The sequence below is a fragment of the Staurois parvus genome, unplaced genomic scaffold, assembly GCF_062004578.1.
Source record: "Staurois parvus isolate SC_StPar_1 unplaced genomic scaffold, SC_StPar_1.0 ptg000049l, whole genome shotgun sequence".
Classification (NCBI taxonomy): domain Eukaryota; kingdom Metazoa; phylum Chordata; class Amphibia; order Anura; family Ranidae; genus Staurois; species Staurois parvus.
In genome coordinates this window covers 1120001-1137295 of record NW_028317845.1, presented here as the reverse complement: position 1 = coordinate 1137295, position 17295 = coordinate 1120001, and the positions used below count along the sequence as shown (strand labels likewise).

Genomic DNA, 17295 nt, shown 5'->3' with positions numbered 1-17295 from the left:
CGAGTTTAGTGTGTGTAGGTGAGCTCATTTCAGTTCAAAAAAGGATTTTCATGAAAAAATTGTAATAAAACTTTAATTTTATAAGTCTATTTCTATTTATTTTAAGGTATTGCCTTATTTAACATAGTTCCCTAAATTGTCAGGAAACGTGATGTCCTATGGAGGTCATTTTTGGATTTAGCGCACCAAAAAACAAAGATTACGTGGAATAACCAAAACAGACCTGTCTTATTTTAGTAAATATAAACTGCTAAATACCTTTTCTCATCAGCAGTTAGAGCAGTCTTGTGACTTCAGCAGAGCACTGATTAAAGCTTGTAGGAGTTTTCTTTCTGCTCTAAGAGGATGCAAAACCCCTGACTGTCTGGACAGTGCCGATTGGCTCTGTGCTGATCACATGCACTCTCCCAAGAAAAGAAAAACCTCTCTAGCAATACACAATAAACTGAGCATGTGCAGAAGGGCTATGGATTTAGTCTGTCTTATCAGCATGGACATTTGAACAAGGGGTTGCATAATTATCATCAAGCTGTTTCCCTCAGCGAATGACTGAGAAAAGGAAATTCTGCTTAAAGTCAAGGCAATTTCTTTGATCAATAACAATTACTCTATGAAGAGAGGACATTTCTTATCAAAAGATGACTGGGAGGTTGTCTTCGGCTCGTTTCTTGCTATAGCAATATCTTAAACTCATTTGTCATCTACACTGCAATTATTACATAGCTTTAAGGCTATAGAACATAAAAAGATATCAGATTTAGAGGCTCATTTTACATTGCACTAGGAATTCTTGTCAGAAATCATATAATTTATTTCCAACATTTGTGTTTGCATTTTAGGGGTGGATAGTGACTTTGCTCAGGTGAAAACTAAGTATTATTCTTTATGCCTGCAAATACCCAGTAAATGGAAGCCATTGGTTAATCTAGTGTCCACCAAAAGGATAACATAAAACAGGCAGAACCCTACTGTGCCATCAGTGGTGCTCCATCTGTCCAAAGACGCTGATTGATTGCATATTTCCCGCTGTAATACCTACTGAGAGTTTTGCAGAGCAAGCCTTCTCCCAGTGTTATATGAATACAACGTTGGTTACTTTAAGATTTTGGATGTACTAGATGGTAAAAATAATTTGAAATTAAGTTTTGTGCCAGCAACCACTATAAAATACACTCAGTGCCAAAACCTGTGAATTTCAGTGTCTACTAGACAATAATGCTCATGTAGTTTTTTACCCTCATACCAAGTACAAAAGTTTAACAATGACATCATTTCTGCTTTAAGCTGGAAATAAAACAAAGACAAAACAACAGTTATTGGGCCAGGCTGGCTAAAAAGCGATTAGTGTTATTACCACAGACTGTCCCCACCTTGATCTCAGATGATTCTTCAGCATCATATGTCCTGGCACTTCCAGTGTCACTTAATGAGGGACTCAGCAATGGGGAACTGCCAGGCTGGGAATGGGAGGAAGGCAACCTCAATGTAACCGGGGACAACTGACAACCTACACAGAGATAGAAGACATAAAACCATAAGCAAAATGTGATTTTACACAATTGTATACTAGCAGCATCAAAATAATGTGAAATTGTGATTCACAAATAGAAAATGTATTACATTTTGCAGAATGTAATAACTAGAGGGGTGTACAATTGAACAAACACAAAGTATATTTATAGAAAGGGACTAACTAGTGGTGCCTCTTGCTGGCTTTTATTCTTCCTGGACCGCTGTCAAACATCTTCTGAACTACATGTAGTGGATGACGGAGATAGAACTAAGCTTCCCAATTTGCACTTAAGAGCTTTCCGTATTGATTCAATGATGCTTAGACTCATAGATGTTCTTTATTATGGAGTTTTGGAAACCACACTCAAATGTGTTCATTAGCTTGTAAGGGGACATTACCATCCAGTATATTGTTAACCGTGACAATAACAAAAACCATGTTTCCACCATTGGGTATACCTAGTCCTGCCGCCTGCCTTGTACACCATAGTAGTTAGAGGACTATGCAAATTACTAGAACGAAACAACATTATGGATCAGCAGTTGACAACTGACTATTGAGTTTAATCACAAAAGCATTACACTTGCATTATTTCCTTTCTTCATTCCATTTTAAAATGAATTTTGTAGTTCAAAAAGGAATCCTCATCTTCATCCACAAAGAGACGAGCTTGAAGGTATAGAGACATGATATTCACATAAAAATGTCACAACTGCAGTATGGTTGGATGCATTTCACAGGAACTGCTTAGGAAGAAGGCTTGGAAGTTCATGTGTGGTCCATTTTTTGTAATGAGGAATTTCTAGTAAATCATGCAGTGTCCAGGCACAAATCCAGGAGTGGGGGTAAACCAGCCCCCCCCCCCCACATGGAGCAGCATTTTCCTTTATGTATATAAAAACATCATAAATACCTTGTGATGCTGCTATAAAAGTACTTGTGCAGGTACTTTGTTATGGGTTGACAAAGCTCTGTCTTCCAAATGCTCTCCTGTGTTGTCACCTTGATCAAGTGGAGACTGTTAGTGGCTATGCTGACACACATTGCAAGCAGGACTCACTGATATCACCATCAGAACACTTGCCCTGAAAATTGCCATGCAGTCAGTGCTGGATCTATGGCATGTACACAGAAAGTGGTTGCAAAAAAAAAAAAAAAAAAAGGACTACCGAACATCAGCAGCAAAGAGAAAAAAAGGTGTAGTTTCTGAAAGGAAATACACAATTGTTTATGATACACAGCACTTTAACAAGCTAAACATTGTGCACTTAAGGTTTACATATACTTGGATGTGACTACTGCTTTTTTTTACATTTGTACTTCCATATTTTTATAAAATCATTATGAGAGATTTGTAAGTGTACCACTAGAAACAGCTTATATGGATTAGTCTAGTTACTCTGCCTTTCTTGTAATCATTTGTTGAGAGAAAATATCAGCTACACAAGGAATACATTGATATCAATGAGTTAACTGATGCATAGGACTTGCAGTAAAGCAGTGAAACACTGCAAAGCAGGCAGCAGAGCCAACATATGTAGTAAACAAATTACAACTGCCCCATGTACATACACTATATTGCCAAAAGTATAGGGACGCCTGGTTTTACATGCACATGAGCTTTATTCCCGTCTTAATCCGTAGGGTTCAACATTGAGTTGGCTCACCCTTTGCTGCTATAACAGTTTCTACTCTTCTGGGAAGGATGTCCACAAGGTTTAGGAGTGTTCCATGGGACTGTTTAACCACTCTTCCAGAAGCACATTTGTGAGGTCAGGCACTGATATCGGACGATAAGGCCTTGCTCACAGTCTCCGCTCTAATTCATCCCAAAGGTGTTCTGTTGGCTTGAGGTCTGGACTCTGTGCAGACCAGTCAACTACCTCCACCCCAAACTCACTCATCCATCTTTATGGACCTTTTTTTGTGCACTGGTGCCGAGTCATATTGGAACAGGAAGGGGCCCATCCCCAAACTTCACAAAAAGTTGGGAGCATGAAAATTGTCCAAAATGTCTTGGTATGCTGACGCCTTAAGAGTTCCCTTCACTGGAACTAAGGGGCCAAGCCCAACCCCAGAAAAACAACCCCACACCATAATCCCCCATCCACCAAACTTTACACTTTGCACAATGTGGTCAGGCAAGTAATGATCTCCTGGCAACTGCCAAACCTAGACATGTCTATTGGATTGCCAGCGAAGCATGATTCATCACTCCAGAGAACACGTCTCCACATGCTCTGTAGTCCAGTGGTGGCATGCTTTATGCCACTGCATCCAATGCTTTGCATTGCACTTGGTCATGTAAGGCTTGGATGCAGCTGCTCGGCCACAGAAACCCATTCCATGAAGCTCTCTACGCACTGTTGTTGTGCTATTCTGAAGGCCACACAAAGTTTGGAGGTCTGCAGCTATTGACTCTGCAGACAGTTGGCGACTTCTGCGCACTGTGCGCTTCAGCATGTGCTGAGCCCGCTCTGTCGTTTTTTGTGGCCTACCACTTCATGGCTTTGTTGTTGTTCCCAGTTGCTTCCACATTATTATAACAATAATAACAGTTGACCATGGAATAGTTGGTACCAAGGAAATTTCATGGGTTGGACTAATTGCATAGGTAGCAACCTATCACAGTACCAAATATTAAATGAAAGAACGCTATCATCATTTAAACATTAAAAAGAATAAAAGAGAATATGCAAAAAGGAAATAAAGGCCGTAAAAATTGAAAAAGGAACAGATTGCAAAAGATAGCAAGTCAAACCCCCCAAAATTCTTCTGGGGATAAAGAGAAGGCACATTTTGTAAATACCTTCTTCAGCTCTGTGTATACAAAAGAGCGTGGGAGACCTCTTGTCCATAATGAGCATGGTATTGACATAGCCCCAGATGATCCACATTGGCTCACAATTGATATGATCCAGAAATATTTAGACAGAATAAAGCGGAATAAAGCACCTGGACCGGATGGCATACACCCACGGGTCCTTAAAGAATTGAGCTCTGTCATTTCAAAGCTATTGTTTCTAATTTTTAGGGACTCTTTAATGACTGGCATAGTACCACTGGATTGGCGGAAGGCCAATGTGGTGCCAATATTTAAATAGAGTTCAAAATCTTTACCAAGTAATTATAGACCTGTTAGTTTAACTTCCATAGTTGAGAAGATACTGGAGAGTTTAATAAAAGACCACATAGATGAGTTCTTGCTGGGAAAAAATATGTTAAGCAACAGACAGCATGGATTCATGAAAGACAGAAGTTGTCAAACAAATCTGATTTCTCTTTATGAGGAAGTGAGCAAAACCTTGGACAGAGGGGTGGCAGTGGACGTGGTATACTTGGACAGAGGGGTATCGGTGGACGTGGTATACTTGGATTTTTCAAAAGCGTTGGACACAGTTCCCCACACATGGCTAATGTGTAAGGTAAAGTCTGCGGGCTTGGAAAAATTGGTATGTAAATAGATAGAAAACTGGCTTAAAGATCGTATTCAACGAATAGTGGTTAATGATTCATACTCTGAATGGTCTAGGGTTGTCAGTGGTGTACCCCAAGGTTCAGTGTTGGGACCCTTACTTTTTAATATATTTATAAATAATATAGGGTCTGGGATTAAAAATACCATTTCAGTCTTTGCAGATTGACACCAAGCTGTACAGTGGAATAACGTCCTTACAGGATGTCTTCAATTTACAAGCCAACCTCAATGCACTGTTTAATTGGGCAACTATGTGGCAAATGAGGTTTAATGTTGATAAATGTAAGGTTATGCACTTGGGAGCTAATAATATGCATGCATCATACATACTAGGGGGGGGGGTACAACTGGGGGAATCAATGGTGGAGAAGGATCTGGGAGTTCTGGTAGATCACAAGCTTAATAATGGCATGCAATGCCAAGCTGCGGTTTCTAAAGGGAGCAAAATCCTCTCGTATTAAAAAGAGGTATAGACTTGAGAGAGAGAGAGAGAGAGAGAGAGAGAGAGAGAGAGAGAGAGAGAGAGAGGTCATATTACTCCGGTACAAATCATCTGGGCATCAATTCACAAAAAGAACATTGGGGATTTGGAGAAAGTACAGAGAAGGACAACCGAACTGATAAGAGGCATGGAGGAGATCAGCTATGAGGGAAGATTAGAGGAACTGAATTTATTCTCTCTTGAGAAGAGGAGATTAAGGGGGGATATGATCAACATGTATAACTACATCAGTGGTTCATATAGTGAACTCGGTGTAGAGCTATTCACCCTGAGGTCATCACACAGAGGACAAGGGGGCACTCTTTACGTCTGGAGGAAAAGAGATTTAATCTCCAAATATGGAAAGGTTTCTTCACAGTGAGAGCTGTGAAAATGTGGAATAAACTCGCTCAAGAGTTGGTTTTGGCTAACTCAGTGGATTGCTTTTAAAAAAGGCCTGGATTATTTCATACACAGCTTAAAACTGGTTACTAACATTTATAGGTAACGTTGTTCCAGGGAATATCCGATTGCCTCTCGGGGGATCAGAAAGGAATTTTGTCGCCTGCAGGAGCAAATTGGATCATGCTTTGCTGGGTTTTTTGCTTTCCTCTGGACCAACTGTGGGTGTAAGATTATAACTTTTTTTTTTTTTTTTGTTGAACTGGATGGACTTTTGTCTTTTTTCAGCCAGACTAACTATAACTATGTAACATATACCATTGAAAAAACTCAAAACAAAAGCAATCAGCATCCGAACAAATGTGAAACAAATACCAAACTAGACCTCACATTAAAAAATTCAAAACATTACAGATTCTAATCTATCCTATTCCTCTGGTCCTAAAAAAAGAGAAAAACATTTTCCCATACAAAATATTACTCCAAAATTCCTGAGCTTGTAGCCCCTTTCATAGGTAATGTTTTATTAAACTCACAACAGTAAAATCAGTCTGTATATACAGTAAAGAAAGCTTGTTATACTCACTGTAGAATCCTCTGCATTGTGTAAAAAGGAGGTTTGATCCTGTCTTCTCTGATCCTCCCCTTCTTCCACATTCCCCATTTTATCTCCTGATAGAACACAGCCTCGGAGACACTCTGCATATGCTTAGTTTGGTGTGTATTGCTAGAAAGTTTTTCTTTTTCTTGGGAGGGTGCATGTGATCAGCACAGGACCAATCAGCACAGTCCAGAGGGTCAGGGGTTATGCAATCTCATAGGGCAGTGAGAGGAGAATGAAAACTCCTCCTACACAGCTGTACACTGATAGAAGACACAAGATTGCTCTAACTTCTGATGAGAAAAGGTATTTAGCAGTTTATATTTACTAAAATAATTGCATTTCCATGTTCTGTGTACTGTGGGAGACCAGATATAGTGAATGCAGGCTCCTGGGTTTAGTAACACTTTAAGTGCCTTCAACTTGGGTCCAAGTCCTAGAGACTTGATGAAGAAAGATCTAAAGAGAAGTCAATTTTGTGTTAGTCTGGTACTGTCATCCACACAGTTGTAGTCAATGTGTCCAACCAGCTTGTAACGGTCTCCCTCTTCACCTGGTTCTTTTGATCCTCCCCAGTATTTTCTTCTCCAGTGATCTCTCTCTTCTGACAGCGTGGCCAAAATAGGACAGTCATAATGTCATCATTTGGGCATCTAGTGACATTGCCCGTCTGATCTCTTCCAAAATTGATCTGTTAGTTCTATCATCAGGGAGGAGGGTGATTGGCCCCAAAGTGATTTTGTAGCAGGACAACTACCCCAAACATACAGCCAATGCCATCATGAACTGTCTTCAGCGTAAAGAAAAACAAGGAGTGCTGGAAGTGGTCGTTTGGCCTCCACACAGCCCTGATCTCAACATCAGGTGTCCAGGATTACATGAACAGACAGAGGGATTTCAGGCAGCCTACATCCATAGAAGATCAGTGGTAAGTTCTCAAAGGTGTTTGGAACAACCTACCTGCCAAGTTCCTTCAATAAATGTGTATAAGTGTACCTAGAGGAATTGATGTTTTGAAGGCAAAGGGTGTTCATACCAAATATTGATTTGTTTGGATTTCTCTGCTGTTCAGTTACTTTCCATTTTAATTGAGAAAAATAAACTATTAATATTTTCATTTCTGAAAGCATTCTTAATTTACAGAATTTTTTCACACCTGCCTAAAACTTTTGCACATCAGGGCCTAAAATTTCAAGTACTGAGCTACTAGCCAGGCCTTAAGAGTTACTCACCACCAGTTGCCCCATCCAACCCTTACCCTGCCTCGCCCCCAAACATGCCCTCGTAAATTATTTCATGAAATGACACTGTTAAATGTTACCCACATTACATCAGGGTCCCCAGAGTCCCCCAACATTACATCAGAGCCTCAAATGTCCCCCTAAACACTCCATCATACTTAGACCATGCACCGCATACAACCATAACCTCCCATAATCTTTCACTCACAAAACCATAACTCTACCAAGTATATCCTACCTACTATCCAACCCAGAAGTGCCTCAAGTGCCCCATACTCTACCACCCGTAATAACCACATAATCCTGAACCTGACCAAACCACCCATACATGTAGGTTTACATACAGACATATGTAAATACAGACAGACATCTATACACACACACACAGACATGTACATACACACACACGCAGAGACTTGTACACACACACACTCAGACACATGTACATACATACACATGTACACACAGACACATGAACGTACATACAAACACACACGCGTACATGCATACACACTTACAAAGACACATGTACACTCACACACAAACATGTACATACACGCAGACACATGTACAGATACACACATGTACATACACATGTACATGCATACACAGCCCTATAAAAAGTTGCAGTATTTCGTTACTTTCACTCACAGATCCGGGTACTGCACTCTAGGGGGAGGCAGAGAGTACAGCACACACTTCCTTTGCTTTCACTTTGCTCAACTATTGAGCAGTTTGACGGCTCCCAGTGCGAGTGACAGATCCGGACCTGAGTTCCGAGCCTGCTCAGCAAGACGGCCCTGGGGACACACTCGCCCCCACCATAATTTTCACTCGCCAATGCGAGCAGGCAAGTGGAAATTTCAAAGCCTGGTGTATATGCAGCAAAGTGTCCAGTCCCAGTACAGCCATCAACTCCTTCGACAATGGGAGTAGGAGTCTTGCGGTCACCAGCACCTCCATACAAGCAACTTCCATGAAAGAAAATAAGGGAAACAGCACTCCATTAAAAACCTTGCATATGTTTATTAACCAGTTAAACTCCACCCAATAGCAGGTTCACTGCTACAGGGTGGATTCCCTGCGCAAAATTACATATATAAAACGTGATCCGTGCGCCCAAGTTTGCGGGTAGGGAGCAACCGTGCGCCTGCTGACCCAGCGGTGGTATGATTTGGTGCATATTTATTTTACACAGAGTTGTCACTTAAATGATGTATTGCTCAAACACAGCATGGGTATATACATACTGCTACTTCTTCGGAGTATGTGGATACTACATGTGAGACTTTTTGGCAGTCTAGCCACGTACAAGACCCCAAAATCCAATAAGCACCTTCAAGCTTTTAAAGGGCTCCATTTCCTCATTACACTTCATGACTACCTATCACAGTTCTGGAGGCCCTGAAATGCCAGAATAGTACCCCCCCCCCCAAATGACCCCTTTTTGGAAAGCAGGCACCCCAAGGAATTTGATAAGAGGCATGGTTAGTATTTTGCAAATCTTGTTTGTTGCCACAAATTTTTGGAAAATTAAGAGAGAGAACGAAAACTTTTTTTCTTACTTTTCAAAACCTTGTCTTTACTTTCCAAAAAGGGGTCATTTGGGGTGGGGTGTTATCCTGGCATTTCAGGGCCTCCAAAACTGTGATAGGTAGTGAAGAAGTGAAATGAGGAAGTTACGCATGTTCAGGCTTTCAAAGTGGTCATTGAATTTTGGGCTCTTGTATATGGCTAGGCTCCCAAAAAGTCTCACATGTGGTATCCCCATACTCAGTAGAAGAAGCAAAATATACTTTGGGGTGTCATTCCGTATATACACATGGCACAACTTTGTGTAAAAATAAAACAAAATTGTCATTTCCCAAAAACTTGTGGTAAAAAATAAAGTATTCCATTGACTCAACATGCCTCTTAGCAAATAGTCTGGAGTGCTTACTTTCCAAAAAGGGGTCATTTGTGGGGGGATTGTGCTATCCTGGAGTTTCAGAGCCTCTGAAACTGTTATAGGTAGTGAGGAAGTGAAATGTGGAATTTATGTACCATAAGGCTTTAAAAGTGGTCATTGGATTTCGGGCTCCTGTACGCAGAATATATTTTGTGATGTAATTACAAATATACCCATGGCATGTGTCAGCAATATACCATTTAAATGAGAACAGCACAGATCAGTCAGCAGATTCAGGCCAGTGATGTTCGGCCTGGATCTGCTGAGTGATCAGTGCCCTATCACAGATCTTCCTGTGCCTGTGTTTACATTATACAGGAAATGATGCAATCTTCTCTCCCTGTAGCACATTCCGTTCCAGAGAGAAGAAAGCAGATCCACGCACTACACTTTTACAGTAAAAGCACTGATAGGTCACATTTAACCCCCTGATCACCCCCCAGTTAACACCTTCACTGCCCTGTCACCAGTATCAGTAGTTCAGTGTACAGATTTTTTTTTTTATTGATCACTGTATTACTGTCACAGGCGACTTCAGATAGCATTAGCGTCAGATTGCCCGTCACTACATCAGTCATCACATTTCACCCTTTGATTGCCAGGAACATGCTCATATACACAATGAACCTCCGTTGCAAGAATAGTGTCTTAACGGTTCAGTATCTTTGATCAAATCGGCACTATACCAGCATTCGTATTAGTATAGTGTCCCAAAAAACACAGTGTTAGTAGGATCAACCCCGGCACCTGCCAGCACCTGTGTGTAGTCCCTACACCTAACCCCCCCCTTCTCCCCCCAGAAAGTGCAGTGTCAGATCACTGTCACTTGATAAATTGCACACAAAACTGCAGGGTTAGCAAGATCAGGCCTGATCTCTGCTAGCACTAGCTGGTACATTTTATTGTAGCAGTTCAAGCAGGCATTGACAGCCAGGTGCTCTTTTTTCCACGAGGTACCTATCAACTTAGTGGCCAAAATGTCCAACGAAAGGTACTCTAGTGAAGAGCCCTACAGAATTCTCAGCATGTTAGATGAGAGCGAAGGGGAAGCCTCACTGACAGAATCAGGCTCAGAATATGAACCTGTAGAGAGCAGCAGCACCCTGACAACTCAGACAATGGAGTAGAGGTCCCTGCTAAGGTCAGGCGTACCTGACCCCATTCCCAGGTTGCTGAGGTGTTACAATTGCATGATGATTCTCACATCCAGCACTAGTGCAGCTCTACCTTTTGGTGAACTGGTGAGCACCAGCGACCTAGTACATCCTAGTCTCATACCAGCTCTGCAGTATAAGTTGGTGACGTCACAAAAGTGCAGTACAAGCGGATGCGGAGGCGAGCACAAGTAGTGTCTTTCAGCCACCAAGAATTCGAACACAGGTCCGTAGAACCCCTAGTGTCATTCCGGATGTGCTTGCAAATCCTGATTGGCAGCCTACAAATTCTGCAGCACCCGTACTTCCACTATTCACCGCTCAACCTGGAATTCAGGTGGAAAAAGCAAGTTTAACTACTCGCCTTGATTTTTTTGGAGCTGTTTTCACGGAAGATCTGTATGGATCGATTGTGGATCAAAGCACTTTATACGTACAACACTTTATTGCCACCAACCCAAATTCAAACCTTGCCAGACCATTTGCATGGAAACCGATTGCGGTTTCCGCATTTAAAAGGTTTTTTTTTGGCCTCTCAACATGAGCATTACTAAAAAAAATTAATTGTGGTTGTATTGGTTCACAGTCCCAATTCATCATATGCCCATGTGCTCTGCTGCCATGGCCAGGCATAGATATGAGAGTATAATGTGTTTTATGCATTTCAATGACAATACACTCTGTCTTCCTCGAGGTGACCCTGAATTTGACCGGCTCCACAAAATTCAGCCCCTCGTAAATCACCCTAACCAGAAATTTGCAGATGTGTATACTCCCCAACAAAACATCTGCATTGATAAGTCCTTCATTAATTTTTCTGGCAGCCTTGCCTTCAAACAATTTTTCCCCAGCAAGCATGCCAGATATTGGGTCAAAATATATAAGAGCTGTGAGAGGGCAACAGGCTATACATGTAATTGATGAGGGAAAAGATAGTCCCGTGGAGCCCCTTGGATGCCTAGACTACATGGGGAGCAATGGCAAGATAGTTTGGGACTTGGTGTCACCCTTTTTCCATATGGGATACCACTTATACATAGACAATTTTTATACAAGCGTACCACTATTTAGACATTTGTACAATCTTGGAATTGACGCATGTGGCACCGTGCGATCTAATCGCCGGGGCTTCCCCCAAAGGTACATACCAGTCTTAGAAAAGGGGAATAAGCCTGCTTGAGAAATGAGGAATTGCTCGCAGTGAAGTGTAAGGACAAATCGAGATGTTTTTGTCCTGTCTTCCATTCACGCAGACACAACTATCCAAATTTACACAGCAGCTGGTGTTGAGACGCCCCCCGCTATAGTCCATGACTATACACTTAAAATGGGGGGGGTGGACTTCCACGACCAGATGATGAAGCAGTACATAATTTCCCGTAAAGCCAGACGCTGGTACAAAAAAAAGTGTCTGTATGTTTATTTCAAATGGCTCTATACAACGCTTGTGCTTTACAAAGCAACTGGAAGACGTGGATCCTTCCTAAAATTCCAGAAAAAGATCACAACCCTTTTGTATACAGAAGGTGTTGTGGCCCAAACCCCCAACCCAGATGCAGTGAGCTGGCTGAATGAGAGGTATTTTCCTTGGGCCATTCCTAGTACCCCAACCCAAAGAAATCACTGCAAAAAATGTTTTGTCTGTAGCAGACATGGAATTAGGCATGACACCAACTTTTTTGTGTCCCTCCTGGTCTCTGCCTAAAGGACTACTTCCGTTGCTACCATACACTAGTAGAGTATTAGTATAGGGTACAGCATGGCACATGTATACACAAGGTCTTGAACGATGTTAGGTAGTCAGAAAACTGGCTATCGCATTTTGAGAAACCCTAATATCTGCATGTTACAGTTTAACCTCTTCCCGTCCAGCTCATGCTGATAAACGGCTGGATGGGAGCGCTGCCGATGCAGGTGGACATTTCTAAATGTCCCCCCAAATTCATTGCTTGTGTGAACGGCACCGTGAACGGTGGACACAGCGGAACACAGATCGCTGTACGGGACCTGTGTGAGATCCCGATTCATGTGATCACTGATTGGCCAAAGAAAGGATTGCTTTTACAGCCTTTATGGGAGTAAAAGCAATCAGTGTAAAAAATAGAGAAAAAAAAATCTTCATCAACCCCCACAAGTAGTACAGCGGCACTATGGTGACAGTATATGAAAAAAACAAATCTAAAAAAATTAAATGTAAAAAATGTTTTTTAAAAACTATAATTTATATTATAATAAACTAATTTGTGTTATTTTTTTTTTTTACTAAAAAGATAGATGGCCAATATTTATGAAGAAAGATTATTTGCAAAAAAAGAAACACTTTCAAAATGATTGGACTTTTTCATTTATATAGCAAAAAAATAAAAAATCCCAGTGGTGAATAAATACCACCAAAATAAAGTTTTATCTGTGTCAAAAAAAATGCTAAAAAAAAGGAAAAGGGTACAGTGTTGCATGACCGCGTAATTGTCATTCAAAGTGTGATAGCACTGAAACCTGAAAATTGGCCTGGACTGGAAGGGGGCTAAAGTGTCCGGACTTGAAGTGGTTTAAGTAAAAAAAACAAAAATACAAAATCAAAGTAAAAAAAAAAAAATAAATAAAAACAAAATCATTTTATGGAGTTACTGTTTTATTGTTAACCATTGCTGTTTTCTTTGCAGGAATGCCATGCAGCTGCAGCACTGATCTGTTTATTCTGACAGGCACAGGGTGTTGTTCTTAGAATATACATGTGTGCAGCGCTGTTGGATGAGATTTTTCATCCGCAGTTAAAAAAAACATGCTCAAGAAAGGGGGCCTGGGGTGGATCGCCCCTATGCTTCGGTGTGAATAGAGGAATCTGTTAGGCTTTTTATTCTTTTTTTTGTTCAGGAGCTGAACGAAAAAAAAATGAACATTTCATTTATGCCCACCATTAGAAGTGGGTGGATGCAGAGCGGTATATTCTAATGGTGGGCATACCACACACCTTTTCTGGCAGAGATTTCTTATCTTTCATTCAGCCCACAGGCTGCATACCAAAAAAAAAAAACAAAAAAGGAAAAAAACCAAAAACATAGCATATATATCCAAGGACCAGCGACGTATTGGTATATCACTGGACTTTGAGTGGTTATACCAGGATGTTGCCTGGTACTGTTTTCAGCCGGCGTTCGGCTTTCATGTAAAAGCAATCCTAGTGGCTAATTAGCTTTTACAAGCAGCTGGAGGAAACGCCTGCCCCCCTCGCTGCTGTCTGCCACGAATTTCTCGGGCAGTCCCGTGCCATCGGGAAACTTGAGTACACAGCTGGCATTTCCGCCAGCTGACCATAGAGATGGTTAGCCCCATTCTGGTCTCCAATCAGCTCTATGGTGACTGGAATGGGGCCAATCATCTCTATAGTCTAAGCAACCGGAAGCCATATTTAAATTAAAAAAGCATCTGATCACACCGATCTTGGTGAGATCAGATGATTTAAGGGCAGAGGAGGTATCTAGAGTCTAAGAGACCCCAGATTTCTCAGAAAAGAATACCTGTCACTACCTATTGCTATCACAGGGGATATTTACATTCCACGTGAGAATAAAAGTGATTAAAAAAAAAAAAAAAAAGCACCATCATCCCCCCTGCATGTGCGTGCAATGGCGTACGCAAGCATTGGCCCTGTGTCAGTATGTAAACAGCGGTTGCACCATGCATATGAGGTATCACTATGAACATCGGATTGAGAGCAGTAATTCTAGCACTAGTCCTCCTGTGTAAATCTAAAATGGTAGCCTGTAAAGGGCTTTTCAAGTGTCCCCTATGGATATTAAAAATATGTATTTTGTCGCCGTTCCACAGGGCATGCGCAGTTTTATAGCATGTCATGTTTGGTATCCATTTACTTGGCATACCATCGTCTTTTATATTTTACCAAATAATTGGATATATTGTGTTTTTGTGAATTAAAAAAAAGGGCATTTTTTTACAAATTGTGTTTGAAAAATCGTTGCGCAGGTACTATATGATATAAAAAAATTGCAACACCCACCAATTTATTCTCAAGGGCGTCTGCTTTAAAACAAAATATGTTTGGGAGTTCAAAGTAATTTTTTAGCAAAAAATACTGATTTTTTTTTCATGTTAACAAAAAGTGTCAGAAAAGGCTTGGTTTTCAGGTGGTTAGAAGAGTGAGTGATGTGTGGCATAAACCTATAATGTTGGGCATAAAATGCCAAGATAACACCCCCCCAAAAAGTCTCACATGTGGTATCCCCATACTCGGTAGAAGCAGCAAAATATACTTTGGGGTGTCATTCCGCATATACACATGGCATGTGTGAGCAATATATCATTTAAGTGACAACTTTGTGCAAAAATAAAACAATTGTCATTTCCCAAAAACTTGTGGTAAAAAATAAAGTATTCCATTGACTCAACATGCCTCTCAGCAAATATTCTGGGGTGCTTACTTTCCGAAAAGGGGTCATTTGTGGGGGGGATTGTGCTATCCTGGAATTTCAGAGCCTCTGAAACTGTTATAGGTAGTGAGGAAGTGAAATGTGGAATTTATGCACCATAAGGCTTTCAAAGTGGTCACTGGATTTCGGGCTCCTGTACGCAGAATATATTTTGTGGTGTAATTACAAATATACCCATGGCATGTGTGAGCAATATACCATTTAAATGAGAACTTTGTGACCGCGTTAAACCAGAGCAGCGCCATATAGCAAAAAATGGCATAAATTCCTGTATCTATATCATAGTTTGTAGCTGCTATAACTTTCACATAAACCAATTAATATACACTTGCTGGGATTTTTTTTAAACCAAAAGACATGTAGCTGAATACATTTTGGCCTAAATTTATGACTAACTTTGAGTTTACTATATATTTTTTATAGCCGAAAGTAAAAAATATAGTTGTTCCAAATTGTTTTTTTTTTTGTTTATAGCGCAAAAAATGAAAAACCCAGCCGTGATCACATACCACCAAAAGAAAGCTCTATTCGTGTGAAAAAAGGACAAATTTAATTTGGGTACAGAATTGCATAACCACACAATTATTAGCTGAAATAGAGTGCCAAATAGCAAAAAATGGTCTGGTCTGGAAGGAGGGTAACTCTTCCGGAGGGCAAGTGGCTAAAGTTCTCCAATCTGGAGCTTATTCATAGACTATGAATAAGCTCCATATGGAGTGAAACGCTACTGAAGCACTCAGATCCAGAGCTTATATGCAGAAGCTCCAGATTGGCGTGAAACGCATTTGACTGTGGGACAGGTGGACCGGCTTGTGCTTGGAGTACTTCAATAAACATATGCAAGGTTTTTAATGGAGAGCAGCTTCCCCTTTTTCTTGCTTTGAAGTGTACATCAATCACATTTAACACTTTTTATTTTCTATAAAACCTTATTGTGTTTTATATAAAGCCATTGATGCCCAAGGAATGTCTGATCATCATTGCCAATGAATCAATAGCTATTGTGAATAGTAATGGGAACAGGAGGGCACCCCTGGCGAGTGCCAGAGTGTGATTTAAATTGTGGAGACCAACATTTTTGTAATTTGATCATTATACAGGCATCCAGATATGATATATATTTTTCTTTCACTGCCCATAAATAGGACAATTCAACGTTATCAAAACAATTCAATTACATTCGGAGATGCTGTTGCTCCAGCTTCCTTATTATCGTGACGAAATGTACATTCGAAAAAGTTTCTTGATTATGGAGGGCCCTTAATTTATTAGGCATAACGCTTGCTTGTTCGATATTTATAATTTTATAAATAAAAGCAACCAAGCATTTAGGTAACATTTAAGCTATTAAAATCAAACTGTAAGCAAGGGTATTTGGAACCCAGCCATACACTTGCAATAAAATTAACTATATTTAAATACAGCCATGGAGAAATTTGTTGGTCCCCTTTCGTAAACAAGAAGAAGAACCCTTAAGCTAATATTTTCTAATATTTTGCACAAGCCTTAGAGACAATCACTGTATACAAGCAATTTCTGTAGCTTGAAATGAGATTTCTGCACCTGCCAACAGGTAGTCTTCCTGAACAAACTGTTTCAGCTGTCTCAGATTTGAAGGGGCCTTCTCCAGATTACGTTTCAGGTCTTTCCACTGATGTTCAATAGGATTTAGATTATGGCCCAGAGAATGCCACTTCAAAATAGTACAATGTTTTGTTCTTAGCCATTCCCAGATGATCTTAGCTGTGTGGTTATGACATTATCTTGTTAGATAACCCATGAACTATGCCTGAGACAGAACTTTCTGACACTGAGCAATTTATGTTTTGCTTCAGAAATCCTTTATAGTTTTGAGTTACTTGAACAGATTCAAGGTCTCCCTTGCAAGATGCAGCAAAACAGTCCAAAAATACATGCAGGCGCCTCCATGTTTCATATGCTTCATTTTTTCATCTGTAAAACACAGAGCTGATGTTACTAGCCAAAAAGCTATAGTTTTGTCTCATGCCGAAAGGACATTCTCCCAGAA

At 40.5% G+C, this 17295-nt stretch overlaps 1 protein-coding gene across 1 annotated transcript in view; it reads right to left on the bottom strand.

The window, feature by feature from the left end:
* Nucleotides 1–17295, bottom strand: part of FARP2 (FERM, ARH/RhoGEF and pleckstrin domain protein 2) — a 179005-nt gene that overhangs the window by 47829 nt on the left and 113881 nt on the right. Inside the window, 1 exon segment of the mRNA XM_089665638.1 lies at nucleotides 1371–1507. Coding sequence (XP_089521764.1) covers nucleotides 1371–1507 — 137 coding nt within the window.